Raw genomic sequence first — 16697 nt, 5'->3', positions numbered from 1 at the left:
AGTAGCTTCGTGTCCCGATACTCTTGCAGATCCATTGCTCCAGTTGCAGATATGTCCTCTTTTGGTCGACTTAGTTCCTGTGGGAGGAATAGGACTAGAACATGATCTTCAAAAGAAAAAGTATATAGGGTCATGAACTATTAATGATGGTTTAGTTTATTTCTCGATATAGTTAACTTAGGATGATGTTTTCTCCACTAGTTTTGCCATCATTTTTTCCTCCTTCGCCTTTCGCTTAGCTTCCTTTTGCTTCTTCTTGTCTTCCTTCTCCTTTTGCTCCAGCATCTCCTTGAAGCGCTCATCACGCGTATCCACCTTGAATCCAAAATGTCTGCGCACCTCCTCCACCAATCGCTCCTTTCGCTTTATCGCTGCAGCAGCCTCTGCCTCGCGTTTGGCCACCTTTGCATTCAAATCGGATTTCCACTGCTGTAGCTTATCCAGTTTCTTTGCTATATCTTCATCGCGGGCATTGGTTCTTTGGATTTGCTCTGCTTTCTCAAGGCGGTTCTTTTCCAGTGCTTTAAGGAAAGCCTCCAGTTGCATAACTTCTTTCTCTGCACTCGAATCAAAGCAGATCTTTGGGTTAACGTTGCTCTTAGCACCGTACTGGCCATAGACTTTTCTCTGATATTTCTCGGTCAAGTGTATCCAAGACTGAGCGTCTCGATACGGCAAAATACCCATTACAATATTTTTATGCTGTTCTTGTAGACCAGATTTATTGAGTTTCTGTGCAAGCACAGAGCTATCCTCCACATTTTCATTAATGATCGAAGCCGGCAGCTCCGCAGTCGAAGCGGTTGAAGATTGTAAACGCAAAGGCAATGAATAAAGTTTCGTGACAACGTTTATTTTACGTAAATTCATTTTGCAGTATTTGTAAAACTATGTGTACAATTTAGCCACATTAGGGATGCAACAACGTGTTGATAGACCGGTTATCGCAATCAAATTTCTGATGCATATCGATATTTGACAATGAATGATGAGGGTACTCTACTCACTGCTTTTCATTTAATGGATTTGATAGATTTGATTTTGCGTGGATATATATATATATATATAATATGTCAAGCTGTTGTATATGAAAAATCATAAATAATAAAATTAAAAAGAGTTCGACTATATATTGCTGGTTAAAGCTGTTATTTTTTTTTTAATTTAATTTTGCTTATTTACAAATCGCTTTAAAAAGTCGGCGTGCAACATATTAAGATAAGCGACACCAAGGCGAAACTTGTAAGAATAATTAATGAAGCATTATTACAAATACAGTGAACAATATACTTCTCTGGTCACATTGTCATCACTGTAATCATCGAAAAATATATTTCAAAACGTACTTTATAATGGAATTATATTTTCACCATTTCTCTATTCTATTAAACTATTTTAAAATATTATTCCTAATATTATTTCCTACAACAGAACAAAACTACTTCCAAATCAAAAGCAAAAGCCTGAACACGGGTATTTTTTTAATGCGTGTGCCGATATCTATGTAGTGCACATATCTAGATTCTACATACATGCAACACTCAAAGTAAAGCGCGCAAGGCAAGCAGAAGTTTTTAAAATCAATGTTATAAATACGATTGAATACACTTCAACATGCAGCAAGAAACGCCATTGAGTCAAGAAAAATTGGTGGGAAGGATTAAATCCGTTTATGTGAAAAATTTCGTGTAAGTACAGTGGTGAGCAGAAATGTCCTGACATATGCCTATTCCATACACACAGTTAGTCGGTGAGAGCAGAATGTTCTTTTGTTTGGCAGGTCCTACAACGAGGTGACTTATTGTCCCAAATTATACCTGAATGTATTGACTGGGCCCAATGGCAGCGGAAAGTCTACAATTGTCTCAGCAATAATGATAGGCCTGGGCGCCGAACCAACTTTGCTCGACCGCTCCGCCAGCATTGCCGACTACATACAAAGCGGCGCAGCTGAGGCTACAATTGTTGTTACGATCTACGGTCGCTTAGAAAACACTACGGAGGCTTTTCGCCGCGTAATTACGTCTGATGGCTCATCAAGTTTTTATGTCAAGGATGTCAAGCAGACGAAGAAAAATTTTCAGAGCATAGTGGCCTCTTACAACTTGCAAGTCGGCAATTTGTGCCAGTTCATGCCACAGGACCGGGTTCAGGTAACAACGACTTCGAATTGTAATTTGAACATGTCTGATTTATATTCTGGCGCAGGACTTTTCGAAAATGAATCCACAAGAGCTGCTTTCGAACACAATAGCTTCCATATGTGACAATGACCTAACAAATAATTTTTCTCTGTTGAGAGAGATGCGTTCCAAGCAGAATTGGTCTGCTGGTGATCGTGAAAAACAAAAAATAAAGTTGCAGAAGAAACAACACCGCTTGGAACAGTAAGAACACTATAATGGTTAAATAACTTAAAATTCGAATGCTTTGCTATACAACTTCTAGGTTAAAATTTTCTGTTGAGCAATTTCGTGAAGGCGAGGAAATAAATCGAAAGGTGAACATATTGAAAATAATGAAAATATGGCTTGAGGTTCAGAAGACCTCAGAAAAGGCTGCTGAATTAAAACAACAATTGGAGACAGAAAAAATGAATTGTAAGAAAGAGGAAATCAGCTACAACAAGCACAAGCAAGCGGCGGAACAGATCGAAAAGAAAAGAGCAGATCTAAGGAATGCTTGCTTAAACGCGGTAATTGTTACACATCGACTAATAATAGTTGCAAATTTAGTTCAAAGAATAATGTGTGATATTCCTTTCAGATACGGTCTTTAAATCAGTCGGAGGTTGCCAAAAATGTTATCATAGGTGAATTGGATAATTTGAAGCAAGAAATGTTACACAATAGATCAGCATATGTGGTTGGTAAAATTTTTATATAATTTATAAATTGCTTGTTTAAATAATTGTACCTTTAATAGCACGAAGAAAAAAGAATAACGCAATCTGTAGCAGAAGCCGAAAAAGTAAAACTTCTGATAGATGCTAAAAATCAAGAGCTAACAGAATTAAACAAGAACAAGTCCGAAATGATGGCCGAATTGGAAAATCATAAAGAATCGTTTAATAATATTAACAAAAAGGCAATGGATCAGCTTAATAAACGACGAAAACTAGAGAGCGCTCTGAATGATGAAAAGATTCCGGAAATTACAGCATTGAAAAATAAGATGGAGAGACTAAAAAATGTGAAAACACAAAAGAAGCAGGAGCTGAGCCGAACACAACCAAATTTGGTTGCTGCTATGAATTGGGTTGATCAAAATAGGCACAAATATAAATTAAAAATTTATGATCCCATGATATTTGAGGTAATTATATTTGTTGTATATTTTTGCAGAAGGGTTTGTTTTAGTGTTTCGATTAATATACTGGTTTTAACACCTTTCATCAGCACTCACATCCCTTTTCTGTCTGGCGCTTTTTTTATATGCTACTTATACCATTGTACCACCAGTGCGCAGTCATGGGAATGACGCTGATCCGATTCGTCTCAATTGACACGGACAGAGACCATCAGTCTAAAGATCTCTAGAAACAAAAAGGGAAACTCCATACCAAATAAACTAAAACATACATTCCTTCGATGAACCATTCTATGGATCAGTCGAAAAATAAATCTTAGTGACTAGTATTTTGTTTGCTCCACCCTCGTCATTTCAGTTCTTATTGGAAAGCAAGGACGCCGCGATGTACTTGGAGAGTGTGGTAAGACAGCGCACCTTTATGCGCGAGTCTAAAAATCTGTAGAAGCAAGAAGGGAAACTTCATACATACATAGGCAGGGAAAGAATATCAAAGCACTAAAACATATATTTCCTTCGATGAACCATTCGATGGATCAGTCAGTAAGAAAAACTACTAGTGTTTGGTTTTATCCACAATCGTCATTTCAGTTATCAATAGAAAGTGACGATGCAGCGAAATATTTGGAGAATGTGGTAAGACAGCGGGACCTGTTTGCATTTGCGTGTGAGGACAAAGGGGATATGTCTGATCTGATCAACGAACTATGTGTGAAGCAGAAGTTAGATGTGAATATTATACACTGCGCACCAGCTGATACATGCTCATATAGTCCCACTGTATCTAGAAGTACACTGCGGTAAGCCAGCCTCCTATTAGCAAAATACATACATATGTATATCCATTGTATATCGATTGCAATATTCTTTCATTTCTAAACAGACCCTTGGGATTTCACTCGTATCTAGTTGATCTAGTCACAGGACCAGCACCCATAATCAACAAACTGTGCTCGTCATACTCAATCCATAATATTCCCATCGGCACAGACGCCGTGAGCAATCATACATCATCCATTCCAAAGCAAATTCGCGTATATTTTGGAGGTAAGTACGAAAGATGGTCACAATGGCCCTACTTTTACTAACTAAAATATGGTAATTTCTAGGCAACAAGAAGTTCATGATAACAACATCCAGATACCGGCCTGACTTAATGCTAACTGAAAGCTCAATACAAGGAAAAAATCAACTGATTGCGGTTGATACGCAGCAACTGGAAGCGCTTCAAAGGCAGTATTCCGAAGTTGTCGTACAACGAGACAGACTTCGAAATGCAATTACATTACTCGATTCAGACTTCGAACGTTTGCAGGCAAATCGTAAAGAAATAGCTGAAAAAAAGCAAACGGTCGAACATAAGCTGTCGTATGTGAATCAAATTAAAGGCGAAATAGAAAACCTTTTGAAAAAATTTCAAAGGCTTAATGAAACGTCCAATTGTGAGTAAATATATCTATGCAAACCGATTCACATTTTACTTAATGGAAACACATTTAGCATTGGATTCAATAAAAAAGCAAGCATGCGACACTCTGCTTATAAATATGAAGAAAATGCTAGATGCCGAGGAGAGACTAGTCAAAAATTCGGAACAAATAGGCAAGTGTTTGTGTGAAATGATATTGACAAAAGCAATGGAAGCCGTTCACATGCAACAACAGGAAAGTCAAACCGATTCACTTAAGAATATGGAGGAAATGTTAAGATCATCAAAGGTATGTGGTAAAATACTAAATACACAATAATAACAGCAAATTAAATTTTAATTACATTATTAGAGAAAAGTAAACCAACTGTCGGAGCTGTACGAAGGTCAGACGCGGGAGAACCAAAAGAAAATATGCGAAATTAAACTGCGGTGCAACAATTTGCTTCCAACCGATTCGACATTCCCATTTAAAAACGAATTTCATAATATGGAGAGTATGGATATCAATGAAGTTCGCGAAGCAATAAACGACCACCAGGCGAGATTTGAGTGCATACAAAACAAAAATTCTGATGTAAGTTGACTGTGTGCATTCAATTTACTTAAATTCAATATTTAATGAGATTATTTTTAGACAATCAAAGATTTCAATGAGCTGCAAAACGAGGCAAAGTCCCTTGAGGAACTAATTCAAGTATCGTCGCACAATGTAAAAACAATCGAAACCGAAATGTCTGCGTTATACGAAAAATGGAAACCTAAATTGAACGACTTAATAGGTACTATCAACATTAAGTTTGGCGAATTCATGGAATCCATCGACTACGTGGGAGAGATAAACCTGTCCGAGTCAGATCCAGTATAGCATACACTTTTTTTAAAATACTTTCGTACATTCTTAAAATTTTCAAAATTTTGTATTTTTAGTACGACTTTGACACATATGGCATCCAAATATTGGTTCAGTTCAGAAAAAATACCCCACTACAGACTTTGGACAAGTTCATTCAATCTGGTGGCGAGCGAGCAGTTTCCATAGCAGTTTACTCGTTAGCTTTGCAACATGTTACTCACGTGCCATTCAGGTAATTATTTTACAAATGAAGTCAAAGATTCGAATTTTAAATTAATATATATTTTAAAGATGCGTCGATGAAATAAACCAAGGCATGGACGCTAAAAATGAACGTAACATTTTTAATCTACTATTAAGGGAAGCCACCAAGCCTGGATCGGCTCAATACCTTTTTGTTACGCCGAAGGTATGTAAACATTATTAAGAAGCATAGGTGATCAGGATGTGCGTTCTTTTATAATTGTCCATTGAAAAAAGTTCGCACCAAAATTAAGAAATACCGGACAATTAAAACCAAAGAAATATATATTCCATTTTTTCTTTATTTTCAGCTGCTGTGCGATCTAGAATATAATGAAAAACTGTGCGTAGCTGTTGTGTACAATTCACAAACAGTTTCGGAAAACTTGAAGTTTCCATCGATCGCTCCAATGGATAATTGATTATTGATTAATGTTGAATATTTTGTAATCAGCGAAAGAAATATGGAAATCAACTTGAACTGAAAAGCTATGTTTTATTATTGCAAATATTAAACTGAAATATCTTTGAATCTGGTTTACTTCCAAGCATAGATAAGTTTGTAAATGAATTTGTACGACATAGATGTAGATGGTAGATGGTAGACCACAGTACCATTATAATTATAATTTTTCGACGTATTGAAGATTTCCCACGACTGACCATATTGCTATTTCTAACTAAACTGATTTGACTCTATACTACGAGGCCTTTGAAAGTCTGATTGATAAACTGAAATGCAATGATGCACAACGTTTTGCATACTTGAGTTTTACGTTGGCTTCATTTGAAGATTGTAGTAAAGCAACAATATCTTATTACAACTTGAGTTTTCCTTTATCTTAGCATATGAATACTTGATACAATCATGCTGTATATACACCTATACTATAATAATTTGTAAAAATAATATGATATAATTGACGATTGCTCAATGGTTAGTATAAAAGATGATGTAAAATTCATTCAGTTTGTCAGTTAAGCTTCAAACGCGAGGTCCAACTATAAGACGTTAACTATAAATCAATTTGAATATTTGTGTGCACCCATTATAGTTGGGATTTTTTAGATCAGCAGTTATTGCTATACAGCCGTATTAATAAATCTTCTACTGGCCTACTAAGTCCCAACATAATGAGAGTAAAAACCACTGGCTTACTATATTCCTACTTTAATACAAGTAAATAAAACTATATACAAATGCGTGAAGTGCAATTAAATATATAAAGTACGTTCTGGCTTTCATTAGTCTGAGCTTTATTCTCTTCAACCGTCGACAGCCAGGGGCACAAGGGAATAGTGCAAAAGAGAACTCCCGAGAATCAAAAATGAAAACCATGTACTATGAATGACAAGGTAGGTAGATTGATGAAAATTGTTTCTAAAAATAAATTATACAATATATAAGTTGTATATTAAGTAGCTATTATCAACCGATTCGCATCATTAAAATGATTTTATTTTTCTGCATCAATAGTTCCAGCAAGGTATTTATTACGTGAGTTTGTTATGATCAACCCATCATAATCGTTTTAATCGTTGATTTCATTCTGAACGGAAAAATCACCAACGCTAACAACATTTAATTTATAAATTTAAATTAATATTTTTTTCCTATTCCTATCACTTGCAGCCGCGATTATTTACTGTCGTCACTATTCGATATATGTATACTATCGATATCTGATTTATTTTCTTTATGTCATGAATAACCATCACTAAATTACAATTAATAAAATAAACGTAACATTTTTAGGATGAATTTAAGTGCTATTCTCGTTTTGCTAAGCATCGTCGCTAATGGATGGGTAATAATACATATGCATCAATATGCCATTTAAAATAACTAAATTTTCTGCATAGTGCTTTCTGGAACATGACAGCTGGATTACCGTGGAGCTCCATCATGCGCTAGCATCCAACTCGGACGAATTTTCTTTCCGCGGAAATGTTACAATTCCTAGTCTTAATTCGGGCTTGTCCAACGTAGCCCAACTTCCGTTGACACCTGGAGAACTGGACGCTTTAAAGGCAAGTAAAACTTTGCTGACCGGCAGTCATACATATATACGTACATACAACATGAAGGTCTATGAAATTTGGCGACCCCAGGGTAAACCAATTGCACATCTAATTTCATTATCTTATATTTTAGGCTCTCGCGAAACAAAATGAATTCTACCGCTTGAAGGCAACTGTGGTATATCCCAACGGCAGCAAGACCCGCTTCATTACATCCAACAAGGCCTGCAGCTTGCTGCAAGCTCATCTGAACGATGTACTGTGGATATCACTAGATCCTTCTGGATATGTTACCGGTGTTACTGCTTCTCAAGATGCATTGCCCAGTGCCGACGGCTGCACAAGTGAAGAAATAAATAACTTGGAGGAAACGCACTTTAACACCGATGTGTTGATCCGTCATGCCGAGCTAGCTCCCGTACCAGATACAGCTGGCTTTATTCAAAAGGTCGAGCGTGAGCGCGAGGCCAGGGATCGCGGTGAAGTTCGTGATAACCGAGGATTCTTTGCCAAATATGTAAGCTTAAACCGTACGAATTGATAACAACGCAAATCAATAATTTTTGTTTTGGTTTTAGTGGATGTATATCGTTCCTGTAGTGCTATTGGTATTCATTTCTGGAGCCACAAACCAAGACGGAGCTAAATAATAAATCATGTAATTAATGTTCACAATTTAAATAAACATCCTAGACAATTCTGTATTAATTAATTCATGCTAAGTAATAAATTGGCAAATTATGAATACGTGCCCCTTGCTGGCAACGTCTTATCTTCTACATTCTAAAGATAAATACTAAATGGCAACTTTTCATTTTACAAACATCACAAACAATAGTTGAAAGTCTTTTCGGCAGGGACATGGAATATACATTATAATAATAATATATATTACTGTTATATTACTCTATATAACTAGCAATAGGCGATATTCGAGACTTCAAAAGAAAAGTTGGTATTTCCAACAGGGGTACGGAAAAAATTAAAATTGTTTGCGTAGAAAAAAGTACTGTAGTTATACATACAAACATAATCATACATATGTTTAGCATACTAGAAAAATGTTTACTTAAAGAAGTTGTGGGGGGTTCTGGGGACTTGTGAGAATAAAGGTATTGTAAAATTGACCAGATGATTGTAAGGCACAAAAGGAAACATCTACGACGTATTTATATCCGAGCTATATAAATCCGAGTCAATATAGTCCTGTCTGTCTGTTTATACTTAAGCTAGACTCCGTTTTAAAGCTTTCTAAACGCAATTTTGTGTTCAACGTATGTACAATAATATTATTTCATGAAAAGGAAATTGGTTTTTACATTTCTCCCTACGATTTTATCAAAATCAGACCACAAAATCTTGCTAGAATTTTTAACTATCAGTTAAACGTGGTAACCAAGAGAATGTTGTGAAGGATGGGTCCAGGGGCTGTGTTGATTGAATGGTAATGGAGTCAAGGGAGGGACTTCTAGGAGCATATAATCTTCGGCAGCTAGCTCTCGCATTCATTTTTTATTTGTCTTTCTTCTATAATATGATACGGTCTTCTTACATGTATATTACCTGGTAAATATATTGTATATTTAACCTAAGATCTTTTTTGCACATGCCACAAGTATACTGCGTACGTTTAATCCAAGTCGAAATGTAAAATAAACCATAATTAAAACGTTTGTAGACAGTAAACGGAGTGGGCAACCAGAGAGAATTGTAAATTACACGCTCGCTTAACCACGGGCCACGCCACCCCGAATTGGGCTTGAGTACGCTGCGTGCCGAGTGGTTGCAACACAAAATTGTAATTACAATTTCCTGGCGCTTTTCCCAGAGAAGGTGCCCCGGTTGTGAGTGTTAGTGTGAGTCCGAGTCCGAGTCCCAGTCCGAGTCCAAGTCCCCCCTCAACGAGTGCTAAAAAATAATTTTGACGATGTTGCCTATCAGTGCGGTGAGGGCTACGTGACAATTTGTCGATACCCGAATTTCTTCAGCGGCCAGGAACGCCCTCAGTGGTGTAAAAAACGACTCGGCCCGCCTTGCCCGTGCTCGTTTTATTTCTACCCGCAAAATTCAGGCAAACCAAACCAAACATGTGGTAACCCCATAATTTACGCCCAAGGAAGTTATGATATTGATTACCATAAAGTCTCTCCAAGGTAGCTTTCTAGATTTGTTCCCCCTAATGCGAAGAACTTAATTGCACTACGCCATCGAGATAATCTGCCAATACTCCTATATTGACAGACATTTAACAATGGGTTCTTGTTTAAATTGTTACATTTCACGTGCCGTGCCGTTTAATCCGCAACGTCACCCTTTTTCTGTTAAATTTAAATTATCTATTTGCTAAACAAGGCGCATTCAAGGATAACAAAACAAAACACTTTTAAATTTAAACACAAAAAAATAGCTAGATCAAAAAGCAGAGTTGGAAAAGAGCCATCTGTCAAAATTCTCGTCATCGTCCTACGCAATCTGTCAACCTTCATACTTTTCTCATTTGGGCGACATTAACAATGTCGTTGAATTATGGGTTGAACTGCGGTACACGATACACAGGCCTAATAAAGTATTTCGTCCCGGTGCACTTGTCAAGTGTTGACATACCAACCCATCCATCCATACCCATACCCAGACCAATCGCCCAAGCCGGTCATTAAAAAATATACACTTTTTAGCCTTTGAGTCCGCATGCGATTCCAAATTGGCCGAATCCACTGCGGAGACGACAGGGCAGGGTGGCGCAGGACTTACAATTACTTAAATTGTTCATGCTAATGTGTTACCTTTGGCCCATATTTAAACCCGATAAATACCACACCACACTTGAGGGGTGTGTTCAATCGGAGCAGCACCGCACTGGACTGGCAGTATTACACCCCCAATTAGCCGATGGTTTCGTACTGGCGTATATGTATTTATACTTTTGTATATCTTTGAATGATTAAAATCGTATCCGTAAAATGCAACTTCTTTGTTTGGTTTTACATCATACGAGAGTGCCTGTGAAGACAATAATTCTTCAATAGAATATACATTTGGAGCTGAGAGAGAGGCTCAGTCAGTATATAGGCATACGGAATACAGCAGTACAATAATGCAAGTATTTGTACAAATATTCCCATACGGATATGTATTCATGGGTATTAAATTTGTAACAAGTTAGCAGATGGCGCCAATTCAGAGCCCGTGTGTGAGTAGAGTGATTAAACAAGCGTATCGATACGAGCAGGAGCAGAAGCAGGAGCAGGAGTATGAGCATTCAGTCAATGCTGCGTACCCATCAATGCTCAATCCAAGTTTACACAATCCCAATTCAATTTAGGATTGACAGGTTCATAAACGGCATTGTTCGCTCTGTTTGTATTTGAATTTCATGCCCGAAAACAATTGTTCTTTTACTGCCCACACATTCATGGTGCCACAATAGGCAGGCAAGAGGCTTATGCACTCGAGTAAATACTGTTTGGTCATGGGAAAGCCAATTGCGGACTTATGCGGGGCGGCGCGGTTTATTATTATCGAGATAATCCCTTTAGGAAACGTTGCCACAAGTGCGCCATTTTCCGGGACACAGTTTTGCGAAAGATATTATTACGACTATTCTGGCAGGTTCTATTTATAAGATATAAAGACTCAATTTACATATAAAGAAGAGGCGTATACTGGGGGTTTCTTAAGACAATCAATCCGAGGGATACCAATTTATAAGCCCATAACAATCTGCCTTTGACCTATGATTTCATCCTTCCAATCAATCAGATTTCTCCCTATCAACGAAAATATTATTTTTTCCAGATTGTGGAATAAATTTCAAAAAGGAATTGAATTTCAAATTAGGTTGGGAGTTCAATGGCTTGGTTGTATATATTTAATAAAGGGAAAGTTGAAAGGATTTGTTTATGAGGAAATAGACTTCAGTGCGTTTGCCTTAAAAATATACCCAATCGCTCTGCTCGGTCTCAGATGTTCAAATATGTAAAAAAATATCTGATTTGTGTAAAAAAAAAAATCCCAGTTCCTAGTGCTGCTTGTTACCCATTTCGATATGTGCTTTATAGGGTCATAAATTTCTACCTTAATTTAGGGTGGAAACCAATAATTAAGCCCTTTTGTGAGTATGTGCCATCAGTACATCCCTATGTAGTAGGAGTATACAGAGATGTCTGGTAATCGAATTTTCTGAAGGGCTAATTTATATTCTGTTTGAAATATTCATATTGGTTAGAATTGTAACATAATTCATAAAACTGAATTCCTTAAAGGAATATCGTACATAAATGTGTACCATTATTTTCTATACAGACACACATCCATACAGACGGAGTATACTCCAAATCACTTTAACTGCTGGTAATCGGCGAATAATCTTCAAAATTTGCATGTACTGCGCTCAAAAGAAGGTATTTGAGATCCTTATCGTGCGCATTATTCACGTCACGTCTGAAGTATTCAAGGTATAGTAGAAACTGCCCATCAATTTCACGTCTTGGCATCGCATCGCATTGCCCGAACGAGCCAGCGAGCGAGCCCCGCATCGAGTGCTCGCCCACAAGGCACAAACGCGCGTTCCTCTCATACCATACCCATGGATACATGGATATTTCCCTGAACGCTGGACCTCCTACCCCGTACCCTGGACCCGCTGTTAGTGGCGTTTTACGATGTTAGATTGCGCCGAATCCTGCTACTAAATTTTTGTCTGGGCGAATATTCAGGGGCGATGACGGGTTATTGTGGGTGTTATGACAGACTGGTTTGTCCTCGTCGATTGTCCTCGGACTGGACCACAGATTTTGAGCAATTATAGGCTGAAACTTTTATATGTCGCAACGCAACGCAACACAACGCGGGCAGGCTTCAAGTGTTCCGTTCCCCCCCTCCCATCGAAGGCTCGCTTCGGCTCTGGTCGTTCGTAGAAGCTCATTTATAAGCGGCTGCAAAAGTCTTGCAAGATTGCACATGACCGCCCGAAGGCAGGGCTCCATTAAGAGATGAGGCAGAAATACCGGCGTCGAGTCTGGCACGGGCTAGTGTTCATAATTTTCTGTACACGACCAAAGAAAAGGGTGCACTGCTGCTGCAACGGCAGTCATTGACGAGCAGAGATCGGCAAATATGTTAGGAATTTGTTTTCGTTGCTTTCCAATGGCGAGGGAGCCATTGTACTCCCAACTGGGATACTGGATGCATTCGAACGTCTTGCTGGTTTGCTGCTAAAGTGCCAAAGTACACTTCCAATGCTTTACTTTTGTCATATGTTAGATGCAAGATCTATGTATAACGATGTCTGCACCGGTGTAGAATGTTTTCAGAGTAGAAACATCGACAATAACGACACAGGTCAGCGTTTCCTTAGGCGTGGAAGAAGCTGGGGCCGATCGGAGGCGATGCCGGTTCTAAAGCTTGAGCACTGGAGCGATTGCAGATTTCGCCGCGAAGGTTAATATAAAGCAAAAACAAAACAGGGGAGAGCAACCCGTGTCAAAACTGTAAGAATAAAATATATTCTTCTCAAGTTCTTGGGTGATTTTCGTACACCCTTGCGTTGTGTTGTGGTCCGTGAATATCTAAAATATAAGCCAAAAACTATAGAAATTCGTATACTTATTATAAACTAAATATTAAAGAGTGCAAACAAAATAAAAATAAATAGATTAAATTTAAATTAAATTTATATTGACTGGACCATCGTTAAGAGTACACAAAATGTGACTCTATGGTCGCATACCCAGTGGAACAGAGGTAACATGAACTCAGCGCAAAAGTTATGAGCACAAAATGCAAAGTCAAGCAAGCAAAATCCTATAATTAAACAATTATAGCAACTCCCACTTTTGCTTGTGGTCATTGGCTGGATGTGGACCCTTGCGCTATGTGAGCTACTCCTCCTTTCTGCAATCTGGACGGATTTCGCCAAGTGTAGCACGATTCTGGTAGAGGCTGGTAGGCTGCCTGGCTGCTAGTGCCCGGCTGCCAAGAAGCCATGAAGAAGAAGGAGTGGAGCGGCGCGGAGCAGTGGCAGCCGCAAGTACGTCCTTCTGTGGGGAATGTTGCGCATGCTTAGCGTGTCTTGTACTACACCTTAAGCTCCACCTTCGTCTGGATGGCTGCATATCTCAGGAGGGATGGCGAGAGACCCATAAAAATGTTCGTATTCGATTTCTGGCATTGACATCAGCAGTTAGAGAAACAAAAATGCGTTAGTAAAATGTTTGAAGCATTTATAAGATAATAATTGCATTATGGTTGCAATGATGAATCTTCCCAGGCTATGCACCAGCTATAATCATTAATGAGTCCATGGAGATAACGTCAAATGGGATCTATACATTCTAAGAGGCAACGCATACGCATACGCATACTTCACAAGACACGAAGAAACTCGACATGCACGATAAATTATTTAAGTCAGTGGATGATCTTAACCCCGAATCTGTATCGCCCAAGAGGAGACCTGCTCCTGCAGAATGCACTGAAATGCGTGGCCCTACTCGTTCATCTTGCCGACTGACCGCCAGCATACAATTCCTCTCTGGCCTCTCCGCCTCGAATACTCGAGAGTCCAAGTCCAAGTCGATAATTAACACACAAGCGCGGGGCGTGATGACCAACGAGCTACAGAACCAAACAAATTATTAAAAATGAATTAGTGGAAATATAAATATATGATTTCAAAATCCCATATACAGGTCTTCTCCTCGTATGAACCCAAAATGCGCTCGTGAGGTCGCACTCGAGAGTGTCTGGGACTGGAACTGGGACGCACGTGCTCCTAGGCAGTCGCCTACATAAATAACATAAAACCCTCGCCTCAAGACTCCCGATGATGGCCGCAAGGGCCTCCAACTTTCAGCTCCAATGCAATTGCATTTAAACGTATTTTATGGTATATTTTTTCGTTTGGTTTTTGTTTTGTATAAATATATAAAAGCCATTAAATACTAATCTATTCTCGATTGCTCTTCTGTTGCGGGGCTGGCTAATGATGCGGCAAGCATTTAGGCCATCGACAACCCCAATGCAGGGCAATCTCTTAAGTACGACCTGCTGGAGATGATTAATTAATAATGAATACATTCCTACAAGTATTGCTGTGGAAAACAAACCTTTTCTCATTTCTTATTATTTTGATTAACATATTTATTCACTAAATAAATCTACGTGTATGAAGGCCTAAAACGAAGAGACAGAGTTAATCTCTCCTTGCAGTTCGACGATCTTGTATAATCTTGACATCGCTACATTGGGAAGAGAAATAATTTAAATTTAGTCTGTTGAAATGTCTTATGTTACAAAAACGATTTTCTAATCTTAACTTTATTAAACTTTGCCTTAAACTGCGACCAGAAATGGTTCTTTATTATGAATAAAACTAAAATGAACTATTCAAAATTAAAATTTAACGAAAATATTATAATTTTTTCAAATTATTTGATGCATCTGTTGAGGGTTCTTTTTTGTTTGTTTTGTTGCATCGGTTTTTAAGCTACGAGTATGATGAAAGTAATGTCAGTTCTCATGCTTACCTTTAAATGTGGCCGACAGTGAAATATACTCCTCCCCTCTCCATGGAGGTACACACCAACGTATGGGTGAAAATGTAAATCCGTAAAAAAGAGAACACCCGGAGAGAAACCAAAGAGAAACCAAAGAGAAATAGAGCGAGAGAGATGGATGGTGAGAGCAGAGCAAGATAGAGGATAAGAATAGGGGTTGAGTCAATGATGATTTGTACATACAAAACCGCCTCTAACGTTCCCGGGCCAGCCTGCCTCGTGAAAATTCTGCCAGCATCCCCAAAAGCGATATGTATTCGGGCGGTCTATTGGGGCTTGTGCTGTGCTCTGCTGTGTTGACACAGTAGCAGAGGGGAGAGTACTGTAACTGTGCTTTTTCTTTGTTCGCATCAGCAGTCCGTCCCCCAGCTACGGTTCTAACACAGGCAGGATCTTAATATATATGTGTGCAGAGGTACACACATCCTCAGGCCATGAATATCAGAAATTAGAGGATGGGATAATACGTTCATACATTACTATCAATATAAACGGGAGTTGTATATTATATGTACTATATTGTATATATGTATGTACATAGGTACGGTACATATTTGGTATGTGTAATTATGCACTTTTCGACTACATGGAAGGCGGCCACATGACACATTTGGCTGTCTCGAGGGCTCTCGGGTTTCGCCTGGAACGAGAGTAAAGTTGTATTTCCTCGGGAGATATTGGCCCGTGGACGAAGATTGTGTGTCCTCCGCATCCGAAACTGAATCTCAAAAGTACGCATGTACACGCGTCCAGGGAGTCGCCAACTCCCCAACAGCAGCAGCAGCAGCAGCAGCTCCCCACCGACACTGCATGCTATGCGTACGAGTATGTATTTATGTATGTATGTATGTATGTACATATGGATGTATGTATGTACTGGCACAGGTACGATACTCTCCTGCCATGTACACGGATGTATGTACTGTTCACTGTACACTGTACACTGTAGAGTAGAGCTGCATGTTTGAAAAGCTGCGCGCTATCTTGGGTATATTTGGACGTAGCGGACGGCATGGTATGGCATGGTATGTGACCAACAGAAGCTGCATGCATACACATACACCCCCGGGTAGTACATAGCCAAAGGCTGGGTCTTGGATACCGTCCGCTCCCCTCCCGTCCCCCCACCACTCCACACCAACTCGAACTCCCGAATGTAAGCTTGGAAAATCCTTTGGCCGAAAACCACAAAGGAGATACGGAAGTTGTTTCAGACTACGAGGACACGAGACGACGCCAACAGCGCTCCAGTCGCATTGGAACCTCTTTTGTAAAAGTGTAG

General features: G+C 38.9%; 3 protein-coding genes across 6 annotated transcripts; 2 read left to right on the top strand and 1 right to left on the bottom strand.

The window, feature by feature from the left end:
• Positions 1–138: 138 nt before the first annotated feature.
• On the bottom strand, positions 139–931 carry LOC111081915 (growth arrest and DNA damage-inducible proteins-interacting protein 1). The gene has a single exon (XM_022378075.2). The coding sequence runs from the start codon at positions 868–870 to the stop codon at positions 178–180; it is 693 nt and encodes a 230-aa protein (XP_022233767.2). The 5' UTR covers positions 871–931; the 3' UTR covers positions 139–177.
• Positions 932–1490: 559 nt separating this feature from the next.
• Positions 1491–6410, top strand: LOC111074420 (structural maintenance of chromosomes protein 5). Of its 4 annotated transcripts, XM_041592174.1 has the most exons (16): positions 1506–1688; positions 1781–2153; positions 2209–2387; positions 2449–2695; positions 2767–2865; positions 2926–3315; positions 3668–3712; positions 3901–4109; positions 4193–4356; positions 4419–4751; positions 4810–5027; positions 5091–5315; positions 5376–5600; positions 5669–5826; positions 5886–6003; positions 6149–6410. In XM_041592174.1, the coding sequence occupies exons 1-16, from the start codon at positions 1615–1617 to the stop codon at positions 6257–6259; spliced, it is 3168 nt and encodes a 1055-aa protein (XP_041448108.1). In that variant the 5' UTR covers positions 1506–1614; the 3' UTR covers positions 6260–6410. The 4 variants fall into 4 exon arrangements, with proteins under 4 accessions (XP_022222884.2, XP_041448110.1, XP_041448108.1 ...); XM_041592176.1 differs by lacking the exon at positions 6149–6410 and having other exon boundaries at positions 1494–1688; positions 5376–5590; positions 5886–5978; XM_041592175.1 differs by lacking the exon at positions 3668–3712 and having other exon boundaries at positions 1507–1688; positions 6149–6409.
• A 1123-nt stretch (positions 6411–7533) lies between these two features.
• On the top strand, positions 7534–8604 carry LOC111074422 (ER membrane protein complex subunit 10). Its single transcript, XM_022367194.2, has 4 exons — positions 7534–7645; positions 7701–7868; positions 7993–8376; positions 8438–8604. Exons 1-4 carry the CDS (start codon positions 7595–7597, stop codon positions 8507–8509), a joined length of 675 nt encoding a protein of 224 aa, XP_022222886.1. The 5' UTR covers positions 7534–7594; the 3' UTR covers positions 8510–8604.
• Positions 8605–16697: the final 8093 nt, after the last annotated feature.

This window comes from Drosophila obscura, unplaced genomic scaffold, assembly GCF_018151105.1.
Source record: "Drosophila obscura isolate BZ-5 IFL unplaced genomic scaffold, ASM1815110v1 contig_170, whole genome shotgun sequence".
Lineage (NCBI taxonomy): Eukaryota > Metazoa > Arthropoda > Insecta > Diptera > Drosophilidae > Drosophila > Drosophila obscura.
The sequence above is the reverse complement of the archived record's forward strand: the minus strand, read 5'-3'. Positions and strand labels throughout refer to the sequence as shown.